General features: G+C 41.6%; 1 protein-coding gene across 5 annotated transcripts in view; it reads left to right on the plus strand.

Moving 5' to 3' along the window:
- ELMOD1 (ELMO domain containing 1) overlaps window positions 1-17,824 on the plus strand; it is a 62,377-nt gene that overhangs the window by 18,350 nt on the left and 26,203 nt on the right. For 4 of the 5 annotated variants that reach the window (XM_030560785.1, XM_030560799.1, XM_030560807.1 and 1 more), the window contains 3 exons: window positions 7,862-8,007; window positions 8,147-8,175; window positions 10,782-10,879. In XM_030560785.1, coding sequence (XP_030416645.1) covers window positions 7,862-8,007; window positions 8,147-8,175; window positions 10,782-10,879 — 273 coding nt within the window. Of the gene's footprint in view, window positions 1-3,766; window positions 3,907-7,861; window positions 8,008-8,146; window positions 8,176-10,781; window positions 10,880-17,824 lie in introns of all 5 variants that reach the window. The other variant, XM_030560816.1, reaches the window with a different exon arrangement.

Raw genomic sequence — 17,824 nt, forward strand, 5'->3', positions numbered from 1 at the left:
TGTTTACAGCTGCAAGTTACACAAATAAAACGAGGACCAGTCAAATTGAATTGTTCATAAAAGTACAGTGTAACATTTTTAAAGGGTTTTTCTTACTTGGAAAAGCTGCTGTTCTGTGGATGGAATATAGAAGTCTTTTGTTTCCAAGCTAAAATCGGAGTGCAGCTACTCAGTAACGGTACAGTGAGCAACTCTTAGCGTATTGCACCAGCATCCAGCAGACAAAATGAATAAACATCATCCATTTTCTGATGTGACAGAAATAACATCTTTTCCACTGATTTGTGCCTCTCTGCATAGGCGTCTCGTGTATCTGCAGTAGGTAAAACTAGGCATGAAGGGAAGACAGTAAGGATGGCAAACTGTGGATCTATGGGATGGATTTTTAGACTAGAAAGTTTTTTTTTAATTTATACCAAACTTACTCATCAGCACTGGGCATCTAATTAAAAAGCATTCAGTTTACCAAGGACTCAGGCAATTGAATTTGTTTAATACTGATCTGTTCTTGGCTTTGAAAATACTAATCTTCCTGTGGCTTTGAAAAAATCATTTGAGACAAGAAGAACCGGGCTTGTTCCATTCATTAATTTAAGGTGGGATTTTCAAAAGCTCTCCTCACTGACCTGACTCACTGCTATTGAAATCAATGAAATGCTGAGCACTTTTGAATATCCCACCTTTAAACTCTTGGGGGGATTACTTCATGCAGGATAGGATTTTTCTCAGATGTGTTAGGGAATTTGGAAATCTTTGACTGAAAAGAGGGTTTGATCTTTTAAACATGGATAAAACAAGTACTGTTGTCTGCAGTAAGAGAACTCAGTCATGATTAACTTGCATTTTTCATGCCTTTTGTAGTATTTGAAAGTGCTGAACAGGCCGTTAAGTCACCAGTCATTGACATGCAGCCATGTTTTGGATGGGACATAATATTTGTTTAACAGGGCATGGGAATACAGTAGAACCTCAGAGTTACAAACACCAGAATTACGAACTGACCAATCAACCACACACCTCTTTTGAAACTAGAAATACACAGTCAAGCAGCAGCAAAGACGAAGGAGGAGGGGAAAAAAAGCAAATAATGTACTGTTAAACATAAGCTACTAAAAAATAAAGGAAAAGCAGCATTTTTCTTCTCCATAGTAAAATTTCAAAACTGTATTAAGTCAATGTTCAGTTGTGAACTTTGAAAGAACCACCATAATGCTTTGTTTAAAACTGCGAACATTTTAGAGTTATGAACAATCTCCATTCCTGAGGTGTTCATAAATCTGAAGTTCTGCTGTATTGCACAATGGTTTAGGACCAGAGGGGAAGACCAAAGAAACTTTGGATAGATTATTAATCAAGTTGACCACACAGTGTTGAGATATGGCTTCAGTATTAACTTTGGTTGAGTCTTTTCTCAGGTTTTCAGTCTGTGTTTGACAATGGATAACAAACATGGGTCCCCATGTTTTGCTATGATAGAGAAGATCAGCTGAGTTCCACTACCCTTTATGTAAAAGTCTGACTGAGCTGATCAGAAACCACCACATCAAATATGCTTTTCTCTGACTATTTTGAACTAAGGGGACACTATCCAGTCCATTAGGATAATGATGTTTAACACCAGTTGAAAGGACCCTGGTGCTAACTGAGAGCAAATATGTGACACCCTTTACAAGATCAGCTGGAAATGCTCATGTGGACAGCTGTAGAGTGAAGAACATAATCTACCAAGTTATCACCACGCTCTGCTGCATGTAGACTTCCTGAGAGCGTTCCTGTTCCACTACTCTCCAAGACCAACTCAGCTTAGTTTGAGATCATAGTAGTGTAAGGGATTAGCTATGTGGGTAATGCACGCAAGTTAAAGCACATTAAACCCCCATTTGGAAGCTCTAATTCAGAAGTTGTGTCCTTCGTTTGCTGTGACCCAATCTAAGGAGGAACAAGTTACAGTGTACTAAGGCCACTTTACTTCTGAATGAGAACATCCACATGAGGGTTTAATGTGCTTTCATTTGCCTACATTAGCCATGTGCAGGTTATAGTTTATCAAACTGGTTTTTGACACAGAATGGGAGGCTCGATATTGGTGCTTTCCTTTGAACACTGGCTGATCTTGAAGAATTCTAACCCTTCAAGCTATAAAGTATTTGCAGGAGGCATGTTGGAACTGCTGTGCCAGGAGGAAGGAGTGGGTGTGGCAGGAAGACAATGGACCAGGGCAACATTCATGGGTAAAGGGGGAGGTGGTGTGAGAGGCAGCAGTGGGGGATGAAGAGAGGGAGAGAGTTCTGAGCCATTCACTCTGCCCCACCAAAGCTCCTCTTGGAGCCCGAAATAGAGAGAAATGCTTCCTTAGGGTCAGAGTAACTTTTTCTAAGCCATGTTATCCCAGTTACGTTGAGCTTCATAAGTATATTACTCTGCATGTAACAAATCACTTTGAATACTCAAAATGTTTGGGCTAAGGGATGGAGTTCATGTGTGTCTGTGCACACGCATTCCACGAGAGAGAGAGATTTATGCCAGGTAATGTGTGCTTCTGTGTGTGCATGTGCACATGTGTACTAGTATTAAATGCATCATTAATTTTCAGTGCTTAATGCCTGAACCTTAAGATATTTACAGTTACTAGTTTACTTCTGTTAACATGTCCACGTGCATGTTGTACAGTATTTTCTTTTTGCGTTTTTCCTGATTAAATGGTACCCCACTAACTTATGGGCGAGGCCCTTCATTTTAGCTTTTTAGTTAGTTTAAAGTTTCCTAGGAATTTATCAGTGCTTACTACAGAATTTTTAAAAAGGTTTAAAATCAGAGCAAAAAATTAACTTAATAGTTTTCTGAGCAAATAGGGTAAATATTGGGGACAGAAGGACCGAAAAAAGCAATAAATAGAGATGGTGTCTTGGTACTGAGTGGCCCAGGTTGCCAAGCCACCATCTCTCCATCCAGACTCAATAACCAATGTATGCATATGACATGCATGAATGTGTTTGTCTTCCATTACATTGCCTTAGTTTAACAGACTGCCTCGCATTTACACTTAGACTAATTTATTATTAACATAAAATTTTCTACCTAATGGAACATATTGGATTTTCATAATAAAATCAGTATTTTCATGGACTTTGGTAGTCCAAAATAAGAGTGAAAATTGGTTTAAAAAAAAAAGGGCAAATAGCTTTTGTAAAATTAGGAATTTTTGGTTAAAAAGACGGAAGGCTTTCCTTCTGTGTAAAGTATGCATAATGCAGACTGTACGTATGTGTGCTATATATAATGTGCAGGTCTGCAGTGTTGGGGAGCTCATGCTGTGGAGGAACAAACCCTACCTTTTAGAAATGTCCTGACTTTTGCATACTTGTTTTTCTGAACCTTAATGTTGAATTAATACTCACTTGAGTGGAGAAGTTTGATTTAGTATCATTTTGGACCCACTTTGAGCAGGTGTAAATGACTACACAAGCCAGTGGTGAATCAGGCTCTACATTTTCTGTGCAAAGAAAACATGTACCAGACCCAGAGCAAGCTTGGGAGATGGGAGGAAGGAGTATTTCCACGAGAATTCGGAAGGTATGGCATATGTTGCCAGAGGCAGTCACTTGTGTATCATCCAACCTAATTCAGTGATCATGCTGGAATGCCGCACTAGATTTTTTTTTTTTTTAAGTGCTCAATCTTTGTTTCACATGGGTGTTAGGAATTTGTCAGTTCACTTTAAAATAAAAATCTAGCCCATTTCATCAGCAGTGTGCTTTCATTACAGGATTTCTGCAAGCAAGAATTCATTTTTATTAAAAAAATAATAATTGAAAACAAATTTCAGTAACTGTTCATACCATTCTCGTTGTAAAGAAGACTTCCACTATCAAAAGGTTAAGATGGACGAGTAGTATAACATTACAGGTATCTACCAAACAAAGATTTTCTTGTTTAACTTTAGGTTCATAATTATAATTAATGCTGTCTGCTTTATTAAAAACAGCCACTGACAAATGTCTTATGGTAAGTCACATATACAGTATATTTGTCATTCTGTAGCACTGTGATCCATTTTTAATAGCTGTATTTCGGTTGTTAATAATAAAAATAACCTAGGATTTATCTAGCTCTTTTCATCCGTAGATCTCAAAATGCTGTACAAAGGAGGTCAGTATCATTATCCACATTTTATAGACGGGAATAGCCATGTGCAGTACAAGCCATACACAAAGTTATAATGATGAACATAAATTGGAACAGGGGAAAAACAGCTCTGAGTCCAAACTCCTTGTTAATGATAAGCACGTTTCATCAGTGAACCTAAAGGCAGTGACCAAATAACATGTCACAACTAGCAAGTTTTTGAAACTTTATCCATTTCCAAGAATATTTATTTTCCATGAAACCAGATTTTTACCAGTAATAAAGATGGATTGTAATGTTTAAGCTCCAAGGGAATGAGTTAACTACAATCATACAGTTATTATAAAGGAGCTATGCTGTTTGTATGAGTGATTCTATACGTTGGAAATTAATATTTTGATTGAGCAGCTTGCTTGAAGTTAAATGGATCTTCTTTATGCAAAGAAGAGACGACCACTGTGGCCTACAGACATTACTGAAATAGGAGTATATTATAATTACGGAATTCACTGCACGCCAATAGTACGTGATTTTAATCTACAGCACAGATCAGTGATCAAAAAGCACATTTTTTGTCTTACTCCATTTGGGTCCCGTCCATCAGTGCTCTCGGATAAAACTTCAATTTACTCTATGGGGAGTTTTGCCTTAGTAGGAATGAAGCAGAGCACTTTAGTGTTACTTCAGCTTCATCATGTATCTGTTGCTAAGTTATGCTTGTTTTCTTGTTTGAAGATAGTAACCTAATCCAGGATAGCAACAACCACAGTGACTCATGGGGCATATGTGACTGCAGGAATACTGAAATGTGCAGCTTTAGAGACTATTTTTGCAGGAGCAGAATTGAAGATTATGGATGAAGACATTGGCTGCCTTTGCGTGACACATTTTATTCTCTCCTTTCGCCTGATTTATACTTCTGACTGCTGCAGACTTTAACAATGTCTATGCATCTGCTTAATGATGGGATTTTTTTACCTGATTGCTGTTTTGTTTGCTCTCTTAATACTAAGAGCAAATCCTCACTACTTTTTTTAATGTGCAAGAACATTTTAGTGCTAGCAACTGGGGTATCAATATCTGTGTATATTTGATTCAGATACCAGAGGGGACACATTTAGGCTATGTTTACACTACAGCTTATGCCTGCATAATTTGTCGCTCAGGGGTGTGAATAAACCACTCACCCAAGGGACATAAATTACACCACCATAAGCGCTGGTGTGGACAGCGCTATGTCGACGGGAGAGATTTTGCCATTACATAGAGCATGTTCACCATATGCGGCACAGTTGCATCGGTGTATGTATAGACAAGCCCTTAGAAGTCTTCAGGCTTTGTGACTGAATCCAAAATACAGACTTCCTGTGGCCTGAACACTAAGGGGACACCTAGGCAAGTTAAGACAAATTAACTAATGGTGTAAAGTCAAAGCACATTAGTTCAGGTACCTTTAACCCTCATGTGGATAATCCTATTCAGATGTAAAGTGGCCTTCCTTGGTTTTAGCTTAATCCTCCTTCAAAGAGGATTAACTTAAACTAAAGCAAGCGAAGCACCTACACAGGGGCTTAATGCACTTTTTATCTTCACACCTTTAGTTATTGTGGCTTAATTTTCCTTAGGGTATGTCTACACTTAAAATGCTACAGCAGCACAGCTATAGCCCTTCAGTGTAGACACTACATACACTGACATCGGCATAGATAAACCACCTCCCCCAGAGGAAACTAGGATTAGATCCACTTAACTAGGCCACTTTGAGGTGTGGATTTTTCACACCCCGAGTGACCTTGTTATGCCAATCTAATTTTCTGTTGTAGAGCAGACCTTAGCGTCTCCATGTAAATGTGCCCGTAGGGACTGATCTTTACCTCTTGTGAATTGATGCTGCTCTATAAATGCTGAGTCAGTTTCCACTGGTTGAGTATCTTACACAGTGGCCAGGTCTACACTACAAAGTTTTGTTGGCTTAGCTACGTTGGTCTGGAGTGCGTTTAAAAAACAAAAACCCTGGCTGACATAGTTATGCCTGCAAACCCCGAGTGCAAATGCAGCTATGCTGAGAGAATAGTGCTTCTGTTGGAATAGCTGTTGTCATGTGGGGACATGGTGTTACTGTGTCAACAGAAAACTCCTTCTGGTAGCGTAAGTCACATCTACATTAGGGGACTCTGCTTGTATAGCTGTACTGCCCAAAGCATATGAAGTGTAAACAAGGCTTTAGTATTTCAGTATAACTAATTTCAAGAACTTGATATATAAGCTTAACTTCGGGGTCTGTTGCCAAATATGTAGGGTTTTTATAATCTGTTTTCCAAATATTCTTGGCATTTACGTAGCAGTCATCCCATTACTTCCTTTATATAAAATTATAGTAGAATGAGAGACGTGGAACTTAACGGGTTGCTCTTCTTAAGCCCTTCTAACATAATACAATTGAAAACTAATGAGTCATTCTCCCAATTATCAGAACTATTTTTGTAATTAGACTGTTGCTTCCAAAATTAGGGCCTGATTCTCTGGAGTGCTGAGTGCTTCCTGCACTTCCCTCCACTCCTAGTGAAGTGAATGGGAGTTAAGAGCTCCACTCCTCAGGATCTGGCCCTTCAGATCCACAGCAATAAAAGGGCTACATGGATAATTTGCTCAGAGAATGTATTTCTTGGGTCTGAAGGTTTTTCTGCACATAATAGTCACAGTTCTGTGTCAATTGTTTTAACTGCAGGCATGTTATTGTGTCTTTACTTACCCCTCCTAACTAAACACAGCTAATAATAATAATTGTGGAACACTTGCTGCCTTCACATAGTTCACTCTGTGTGTTGTATCCCTTTTTCCCCGAACCTTTCTCTGTCTTACCTGTTTAGACTGTAAGCTCTTTGGGGGCAGGGGCCGTTTATTACCCTGTGTTTGTATAGTCCCCATCCTTGGTTGATCCTTAAGCAGCACCATAATAAATGCAATAACATACATTGTTAGAATTTTTATTTTAGTAACAAAATTTTAACATGAATAAAATAGAATCCTCTTCAGAACTGCAGCGTTTCCAGACTTCCGTGACTTGTGGTTATTATAAACACTGCTGTATGGCTGCTCCCCATCTTCAAAGGGCTGAACAAACATTGGCCCTTCTTCAGGAATCATTCCTGTCCAGGACAGCCACTTAAAGGCCTGGTTAAAGGAAGATTCAGTGCTTTCCCTAATTAGGGCCATTCGTTCTCATGCACCCCTGGGAATTAGGTATCATCATTGTATTAATCAGTATTAATAGTCCTTTAACTTCCAGTCAAGATGAGAGGTTGAGTGACTGGCCCAAGGGGATAGAGTTTGTATTGGAGCGGGATATAGAATTAAGGAGTTGTGGCTCACTAGACTTTACAATACTATAATCATTCTGAGGTCTGTACATCTCTTATTATATGGGCATAATTCCTGTTGACATTAGTAAGACTTACGCACACAGACTCATATATTAAGGGGAAAAAAACTTCATAGAAGTAAAATTCTTTTGGGGATTCTTTTCTGAGCTGATTCATGGTTTGGCTTTTTTTAGCTGGGTAAAACTGACGGGCCTGATTCTGCAAATCTTACATGTATAAGAAATCTATTGCAGAATAGGACTCCATATGTATAAAAGGTTTGTCCTTCAGATATACAGTTAGGTGTCTTAATCATCTGTTTTGTTTTAGACAAATTCAGTTCCAAATTCTCACTTTAAGGTTTCCTTTGACAGAATGTTTGTCCAGGTGTGCCTGTACTTCTACTGTAAATGTTTGTGGCGTTGTCTGAAATTTGTGGTGAGGAAATTAACGGGACGATGTGAATTGCAAAGGATCTGTTACAATATCAAGCCTGGGGCTAGCAGAACTATGAAGATAGGTAAGTGTAAAATACCTGGTATTCCTCACTTTCCTGTTCTTTGTCCATAAGTGTGGCCACGACACACGCACAGTGTATGTTGTTTGGCTTGAAAATGAACTGAGATAATTACATTTTTAAATAATTGTTTTCTTAACAGAGACATCACTGAGAGGTTCAAAAAATAAGGTGAGTGAACTTCTTTCTCCCATATACTTTTCCACTCAGCATTTCACAGCATGCCTCTTTCCAATTTGTAAAATGAAATTTAACAGTAGAGGAAAACATGTTTGTCACAGGGTACAACCCTCATCACCAGACTGGCTGCTGCCTCCTAGTCTTGCTGCAGATTAGCTCAAGGCCAGTGGCCATGTCCATGGTCTGCACAACAGCATTCTCTCTGCTCCTTCCTGCTGCACCTCTCTCAGCTCCCAAAACTGCAGCATCCTCTTTGTGACTCAGCTCTCAGGCTATGCCATAATCTGTGTTTCCACCTTCCGAGGGATGGGAGGGGGTAACTGTCCAACAATCCAGCCATTTCCTTAGTGGGGAGGTGGGGATCCGGGCCCACCTACTACTCTGGGCCCCAGCCCAGGGACTCTGTAAATAGCAGCCTCCTGCTATGCTCCTCTGTAACCTCTGTCAATGCTGCTGTGTTTCCATGGGCCCCTTCCCCATAGCCCCAGCACCTTCTTCACCCTTACCTCAGGGCACTGCTCAGTACCAGCAGCCAGCCAGGAGTCCCTCACCCTCCCTCAGTCCCTTCTGGCAGCTGCTCTGTCCAAGATGCTTGGTTCTCTCAGCCCTCGAGGGACACAGTCCTTACTCCCTGAGCTGCCAGCAGCAACTGACCCTGCAGCTCCCTTTTATCCCAGCCCACTGGGCCCAGATTGGGTGCTCTTTGCAACTACTCTGACTGGTTGTGCTTCACACAGCCTCTCTGGGCTGCTCGGAGGTCTCACCTCCCTTGCTCCTTCCGGGGCAGGGCATGATTAACCCCTTCTATGCCTGTGTGGGCTAGGCACCCCATCACAGTGTTCACTTGTCAAAATTAGCACACTAGTTTTCCCACCTCACAAAACCTATATAAAGACTGACACACTAGCATAAATAGCAGGCTCTCCTCATGAGAAGTCTGTGGCTAGAGTAGCAGGTGATTTTGCAAGATAAGGTTGAGTTGTTCAACAAAATTATATTGGGAAACTGTTTATACAATGCTTAGTGCTTTGTAGGCAGTAATGGAGACAAATAAGAAAAGGGAGAAAGGATGATCTTGTTGTTAAGGCACTGGACTAAGACTTAGGAGTCCTTGGTTCAGTTCCTGATTTTGCCAAAGACTTCTTGTGTGACCAGAGGCAATTCATTGAATCACCCTGTGCCTCAGTTTCTCTATCTGTAAAAATGGGGTTATTACTTTTGTACCTTATGGTGATTGGGGGACAAGTAGAAGTACCTGGGCAGTGTGTTTTTTGTCCCTCACTTTCATGAATGTTCATAAAAATATTAAAAACAGCCTCTCAGTCTTTTCTCCTCAAACTGTAAAATTAGAATTCTATTATCTTAAATACATTGCACAAGTTAAAACGAAGAGCAGGAGAACATAAAAACTATATTTTTAAACTATACACTTCTGTCTGGGAAGGGAAATCTGGTGTCATTGGAAAGCATGTTATTTATGTCTGCATTTTAAAAAAATTTCGCAAAATAAACTAAATGGCATCTACTTTATACATATTACAGTGCCACTAATGGAAATGGATAGTATGGCTCTACATTTAGAAAATATGACCTATGAGGAAAGCTTGAAAGAATTAGGCATGTTCAGTCCAGAGAAGAGAAGACTGAGGGGGATATAATAAGTCTTCAGATACGTGAAAGGTTGTTATAAAGAAGACCAGTGATAATTTTTTCTCCAAATCCACTAGTGTAGGACAGGAAATAATGGTCTTAGCTTGAAGCAAGGGAGACTTAGGTTAGGTGTAAGGAAAAACTTTCTAACTATAAGGATAGTTTTAAGCACAGAAACAGGTTACTTAGGGAGACTGTGGAATGCCCATCCTGGGAGGATTTTAAGAACATCTTGGATGCTATCAGGGCTGGACTAGATGACCTCTTGAGGTTCCTTCCAGACCTATGTTTCTGTGATTCTGTTCTGCAAGTGCAAGTGACAAATGAGGTTTCCAGAGCAAATTCTCAAAAGATTCAATCTATTTTGAACTTCTCTGAGTTCTTGCTAGATTTTGATCATTTGATAGTTCAGAGGTTCTTTCCTATTAATTCACTCTAGAGATTGTGCATCTCTAATCTTTGTAGTGGGATCACTTGGAATACATGAAAAAAAAATTCTTGCTCAGTTGCTATATGCCCAGAGTGTGTCAGTTTACCTTACACAACATTCCAATATACTATGTACTTTGGTACTTTTATACCAAATGGAGGCCAGAAATGCAGATATATTTTTCTGAATTAGTGGTTTCAATTTAGTTCCTATTAGACAAAAGTCCACAGTACAAAACATCTTCACAGTTGGCAGCTACCATAGAGATGTACAGGATTGAGTGAGCCTAGGAAAGTAACCTGGCTTCTCACTAGGAGGGAGGGTGATCAGAATCAAGGTGAGGTATTAAACACGTTGGAAGGGCTGCTCAGAGTGTATTTGTTCTGTGTGCAGATAGAAAGGTTGAGTTTCCCTGGCTGTCAATCTAGAAGTTCTCATGTGCATCATATTCCACCACAATGAGTATCCACTAAATATCATCATATAGTAGTTAATTTATGTTAAAACATATTTCCAGCTGCTGCAAACTTCAGTAAGTGTTCATCCAGATGCCATTGAAAAAACTATAGATGACATCATGGAACTGAAAAAGATTAATCCAGATATAAATCCACAGTAAGTTTTTATTTCTTTATCAGAAAATTTGGAACTGTTGCTGTCTTTCCTGTGAATCAGGCGTTCATGCTTAGTTTTATTTCTCAGTGTGAATCTGCTCTGTGCTTCTTGTTCAAATAATGCTACTGAAAAATAAGTAATCTTTTATGGTGCCTATAATTTGCAACAGTCCTGTGCCTCTTTACTTGATTGTTTTCTGAATCTTGCTGTCTTTTTTTATAAACTGATATACAAATTATATAGTGGTCTCTCCCCCTGGGATGAAATGCAGCTGTAGTTGGTGTTCATGGCAATAAAAATGATGGCTTTTTAGCAATGCACAGCAACATTACAGAGCAGTTTAGTGCAGGGAAGAAAGAAGCATACCTTAAGCAATTCAAACAATATTCTTGTTTCTAACTAAAATTTTCCTTTAACTTACCCAAGTTGGAATTTTGACCGGGGCAACTTGATTAACTCTCTTTTTTAATTTAAATGCCACAAGATGTCATTCACCAAAAGTGTTCAGGACTTTGGTTTTATTTCTCATGCAAAAGATGGCATTTCAAAAAGGAGTAACGATTTTCAGGTTACCTCGATGTTCTGGGTGTCCAACTTATGACACCCTACAGGGGCTTGATTTTGAAGAAAGTGACAAGAACCTCCTGAAAATTCTTTTCTTTAAGCCAAATATTGGCTGCTTCCTGGAAGAGATACTGTAGTTAACCACACGTGGATGGACTCGATTCAGGAATCCCTGGGTGAAATCATGTGGTCTGTTATGCAGGTCATCTGTATAACTCAGATGTAGCCTGCAGGTTATGCAGACTGGAGCATCACAATGGTCACTCCTGAGTTGTGGTTTACAGCTCTTGCAGTGACAGCGCAGTGATTTCAGCAGGTATTTACTTTACACCTTAGGCCTGGTCTACACTAAGCGTTTAAACTGATTTTAGCAGCGTTAAACCGTTTTAACGGTGCACCCGTCCACACAACGAGGCCCTTTATATCGATATAAGGGGCTCTTTAAACCGGTTTCTGTACTCCTCCCCGACGAGAGGAGTAGAGCTGAAACCAGTATTGCCGTGTCAGATTAGGTTTAGTGTGGCCGCAAATCAACGGTATTGGCCTCCGGGCGGTATCCCACAGTGCACCATTGTGACCATTCTGGACAGCAATCTGAACTCAGATGCAGTGGCCAGGTAGACAGGAAAAGCCCCACGAACTTTTGAATTTCATTTCCTGTTTGCCCAGCGTGGAGCTCTGATCAGCATGGGTGGCAATGCAATCCCAAATCCAAAAAGAGCTCCAGCATGGACCATGTGGGAGATACTAGATCTGACCGCTGTATGGGGAGACAAATCTGTTCTATCAGAGCTCCGTTCCAGAAGATGAAATGCCAAAGCATTTGAAAAAAATCTCCAGGCTATGATACAGAGTCCACAGCACAGTGCTGCTTGACAAGCGTAACGGAAAGCCAAAGGATCAAATGCACGCTCCTGGAGGGAGGGAGGGGGTACTGAGGACTCCAGCTATCCCACAGTCCCCAGCAGTCTCCGAAAGGTATTTGCATTCTTGGCTGAGCTCCCAATGCCTGTAGGGTCTAACACATTGTCTGGGGTGGTTCAGGGTATAGCTCGTTAATTTACCCCCCTCTCCCAACCGGGAAAGAAAAGGGAAAAAAATCATTTCTTTACTTTTTTGAATGTCACCCTATGTCTGCTACATGCTGCTGGTAGACGCGATGCTGCGGCAATGAACAGCAGTATCCTCTCTCCTCCCTTCCCTGGTGGCAGGCGATACAATATGACTGCTATCCATCGTCGTCATCAGCCCGTGAGTGCTCCTGGCTGGCCTCAGGTGAGGTCAGCCGGGGGCGCCTGGGTAAAAATAGGAATGACTCTCGGTCATTCTCAGTAGATGGTACAGAACGGCTGGTAACTGTCTTCATCATAGCAACTTGGGCCTGAGCTCCATCAGCCTCCTCCCTTTCATGTGTAAAGAAAAGATTCTGTACTGCCTGGACTATCATAGCAGCGGGATGCTGGGCTACTCTCCCGTGCACCGTTTAATGTCCTGCCTGAACTATCACAGCAGCTGGAGGTTGCCTTCCCCTCATTTTATCTCACTAACAAGTCAGTGTTTCTTATTCCTGCATTCTTTATTACTTCATCACACAAATGGGGGGACACTGCAACGGTAGCCCAGGAAGGTTGGGGGAACAGGGAGGCAACAGGTGGAGTTGTTGCAGGGGCACCCCCTAAAATGGCATGTAGCTCATCATTTCTGCGGGATCTAACACGGAGTGGCTGTGCTCTCTGTTTCTCTGGTACACTGGTTCTCTAGTACACTTGCACCATATTCTAGGCAGGACTGACTCTGTTTTTAGATACCCTAAAGGAGGGATTGACTCGGGGAGTCATTCCCATTTTTGTCTTTGCGCCCCCGGCCAACCTCAGCCAGGGGCACCCATGACAGCAGCAGACGGTACAGAACAACTGATAACTGTCTCTGCTATCTTGCAAAGGCAAATGAATGCTGCTGTGTAGCGCTACAGTACGGCATCTGTTAGCAACATCCAGCAGACATACGGTGACAGTTAAAAAAAAGCTGAACAGGCTCCATGGTTGCCGTGCTGTGGTGTCTGCCAGGGCAATCCAGGGAAAAAGGGTGTGAAATGATTGTCTGTCTGCCGTTGCTTTCACAGAGGAAGGAATGAGTGACGAAATTTACCCAGAATCACCCGTGACACTGTTTGCACCATCATGCATTGGGGTCTCAACCCAGAATTCCAATGGGCGGGGGAGACTGCGGGAACTATGGGATAGCTACAGGATAGCTACCCACAGTGCAGTGCTCCAGAAATCGACGCTAGCCTCGGACCATGGACGCACACCACCGAATTAATGTGCTTAGTGTGGCCGCGTGCATTCGACTTTATACAATCTGTTTTACAAAACCGGTTTATGTAAAATCAGAATAATCCCGTAGTGTAGACATACCCTTAGGGTTCAGTTGTTTGTGTTGTATGAAATGAGGATCTTTCTCTTTCTTCCTGTCGGCAGTTCAGTGTCTTGTTATCTCCCCCACTGAGTTAGTGTTTTACCCTCTGTGTGTACCCTCTGTGCTTCTCAGCCCTGCCAGTTATAGCCATCACACTGTTTCAGACAGGCAGGTGTGAGCTTGCATTAATATATTATCTGCAGAGTCCTAGCTTGTATCTCTGTAGTCACCCCAGTGTTTGCACAGATGTAGTGTGTTGGTCAGTGCTTTAATCTGTTCTCAAAACTGCTCAGCATGTTCCAGTTTTGCTCAGTGCTATATGTATGTCTGCTTCCCAGAGTAAACAGGCACTTGTATGCCTTTCGAGTGTTCCCATATCCATTTTGAAAGCTCCTTTCTACTGTACAGTTACCTGCCTTTCTCCTCACCTCTCCCCTTCTTTCACTCTCTCTCACACACGGCCATACTGGGTCAGACCAAAGGTCCATTTACCCAGTATTCTGTCTTCGACAGTGGCCAATACCAGGTGCCCAGAGGGAATGAACAGAACAAGGCAATCATCAAGTGATCCATCCCCTGTTGCCCATTCCCAGCTTCTGGCGAACAGAGGCTAGAGACACCATCCCTGCCCCTCCTGGCTAATAGCCATTGATGGACCTATCCTCCAGGAACTTATCTAGTTCTTTTTGAACCCTGTGATAGTCTTGGCCTTCACAACATCCCCTGGCAAAAAAGTTCCACATACTAACTCAGCGTTGTGTGAAAAAATCCTTCCTTTTGTTTAAACCTGCTGCTTATTAATTTCATTTGTTGACCCCTAGTTCTTGTGTTTATGAAAAGGAGTAAATAAGACTTATCTACTTTCTCCTCACCAGTCATGATTTTATAAACCTCTATCATATCCTCCCTTAGTTATCTATTTGTCAAGCTGAAAAGTCCCAGTCTTGTTAATCTCTCCTCATATGGAAGCTGTTCCATACCCCTAATCATTTTTGTTGCCCTTTTCTGAACCTTTTTTAATTCCAATACATCTTTTTTTGCGATAGGGTGACCACACTTGCATGCAGTATTCAAGATGTGCGCGTACCATGGATTTATATAGAGGCCATATGATATTTTCTGTCTTATCTGTCCCTTTCCTAATGAGTGCCGACATTCTGTTAGCTTTTTTGACTGCTGCTGCACATTGAGTGGGTGTTTTCAGAGAACTATCCACAATGACTCCAAGATCCCCATCATTTTATCTGTATAGTTGAGATTGTTTTCTTCTCCTCTGTTTGGGTTGTTTATTAATAAGTAGACATCCCGTCATGTCCCAGACTGATTTGTGAATCTTCAACCAAATTAACGTTCTCTTTCCCCTGTCCCCCATAGGGTACCTCTGAAGCCCCTAGCATAATTGTTAGGAAATAGGTGGGTACCTCTGAAGCCCCTAGCATAATTGTTAGGAAATAGGTCAGCCTCTGCATCAAAGCCTTAAAATCCTCAGTTCAGTAACTTCATCTATAGCAAAAATGATGTGTTGATGGATACTATCTCATTTGCCACACCTTCTGTCTGTGCCTGGTGAGAGCACATCTCAGGTATTGTGCAGTGCTCAGAACACATCAAGATCTTTCAGAGATACTGAGATGTTGGAGCAAATTCAGAGGACCAAAATGGTAAAGGATCAGACAAGACTGCGTAAATACTACAAGAAAGAAAGGTTTGGCTTGATTAACTGCTGATACGATAGCCAAGCCAATTCAGGTAAATCACTTTTCTCACAGGCTTACTTTGATGGGATGGCTCAGTTGGAAATGATGTTTGGTGGCAAAGACGCAACATGGTGTTGTAGGCTCTATGCTACTAGAGATGCCGTCTTTCAGAAGATATATAAAGTCAAGGTCCAGATGAACAGTGGTCAGTCAAACCAGAGTTTCAGGGCTCCATCCTACAAAGCACTGAGCACTTTGGTCCTGTCATAAACAGATAGTTAAGGGTTAATAGAACAGGAATACTTTATGTCTCTTTTGACTGTAAAGGGTTAACAAGTTCAGTGAGCCTGGCTGTCACCTGACCAGAGGACCAATCAGGGGACAGGATACTTTCAAATCTTGAGGGAGGGAAGTCTGTGTGTGTGCTGTTAGTTTTTGGTGGTTGTTCACTCTGGGGACTCAGAGGGACCAGACGTGCAACCAGGTTTCTCTCCAATCTCTCCGATACAGGTTCTTATAAGTTCAGAATAGTAAGTACTAGGTGATAAGGCGAGTTAGGCTTATGTTTGTTTTCTTTATTTGCAAATGTGTATTTGGCTGAAAGGATTTTACTTTGTACTTGTATACTTAGGCTGGGAGGGTATTCCCAGTGTCTATAGCTGAAAGAACCTGTAACATATTCCATCTTAAATTTACAAAGATAATTTTTACTGTTTTTTCTTTCTTTAATTAAAAGCTTTTCTTGTTTAAGAACCTGATTGTTTTTTTATTCTGATGAGACCCAGGGGACTGGGTCTGGATCCACCAGGGAATTGGTGGGGAGAAAGGAGGGAAGGAGGGGAGAGAGGTTATTTTCTCTCTGTGTTAGGATTACTGCTTCTCTCAGGGAGAGTCTGGGAGGGGGAGAGAGAAGGAGGGGGGAAGGTGGATTTTCCTCTCTGTTTCAAGATTCAAGGAGTTTGAATCACAGTGATCTTCCAGGGTAACCTAGGGAGGGGAAGCCTGGGAGAGGCAACGGTGAGGGAAAGGGTTTACTCTCCTTATGTTAAGATCCAGAGGGTCTGGGTCTTGGGGTTCCCCGGGCAGGGTTTTGTGGGGACCAGAGTGTACCAGGTACTGGAATTCCTGGTTGGTGGCAGCGCTACAAGTACTAACCTGGTAATTGAGCTTAGAGGAATTCATGCTGCTACCCCATCTTTTGGACGCTAAGATTCAGAGTGGGGAATTATACCATGACAGGTCCCTATCTAGAAAAGCATTTAAGCACATTTTTAACTTTGCCCAGGGCTACTCACGTGCTTAACTTGAAGCATATGCTAAAGTGATTTCCTGGATTTGGCAAAAATAACAAGGAGTCCTTGTAGCACCTTAGAGACTAACAAATTTATGTGAGTATAAGCTTTTGTGGGCTAAAACCCACTTCATCAGATGCATGGAGTGGAAAATACAGTAGGGAGGTATAAATACACAGCATATGAAAAAATAGGAGTTGCCTTACCAAGTGGGGGGGTCAGTGCTAACGAGCCAATTCAGTTAAGGTGGAAGCAGCCTATTCTCAACAGTTGACGAGGGGGTGAATAACAAGGGAAGGAAAATCACTTTTGTAGTGCTAATGAGGCCAGTGCAATCAAAGTGGTCCCTTTCAAACAGTTGACAAGAAGGTGTGAGTATCAGCAGATGCAAATTAGTTTTTGTAGTGACCCATCCACTCCCAGTCTTTATTCAGGCCTAATTTGGTGGTGTCCAGTTTGCAAATTAATTCCAATTCTGCAGTTTCTCGTTGAAGTCTATTTTTGAAGTTTTTTTGTTGAAGAATGGCCACTTTTAAGTCTGTTATTGAGTGTCCAGGGAGACTGAAGTTCTCCTACAGGTTTTTGCAGGGCTTTGGAGCAGATCCCGGAGCTGGAGTGTGGAGCAGGGGAGCTGCAGGTTTTTGCCTGGAGCTGGAGTGGAGCCAGAACGCAGCTCCAAAGCCCTGGGGTTTTGAATGTTATAAGTCTGATTTGTGTCCATTTATTCTTTTGCGTAGAGACTGTCAGGTTGGCCAACGTACATGGCAGAGGGGCATTGCTGGCACATGATGGCATATAGCACATTGGTAGATGTGCAGATGAACAAGCCCCTGATGGTGTGGCTCATGTGGTTAGGTCCTATGACGATGTCCCTTGAATAGATATGGGGACGAAGTTGGCACTAGGGTTTGTTGCAGGGATTGGTTACTGGATTAGTATTTTTGTTGTGTGATGTGTGGTTGCTTGTGAATATT

Source organism: Gopherus evgoodei, chromosome 1 (assembly GCF_007399415.2).
Source record: "Gopherus evgoodei ecotype Sinaloan lineage chromosome 1, rGopEvg1_v1.p, whole genome shotgun sequence".
NCBI lineage: Eukaryota > Metazoa > Chordata > Testudines > Testudinidae > Gopherus > Gopherus evgoodei.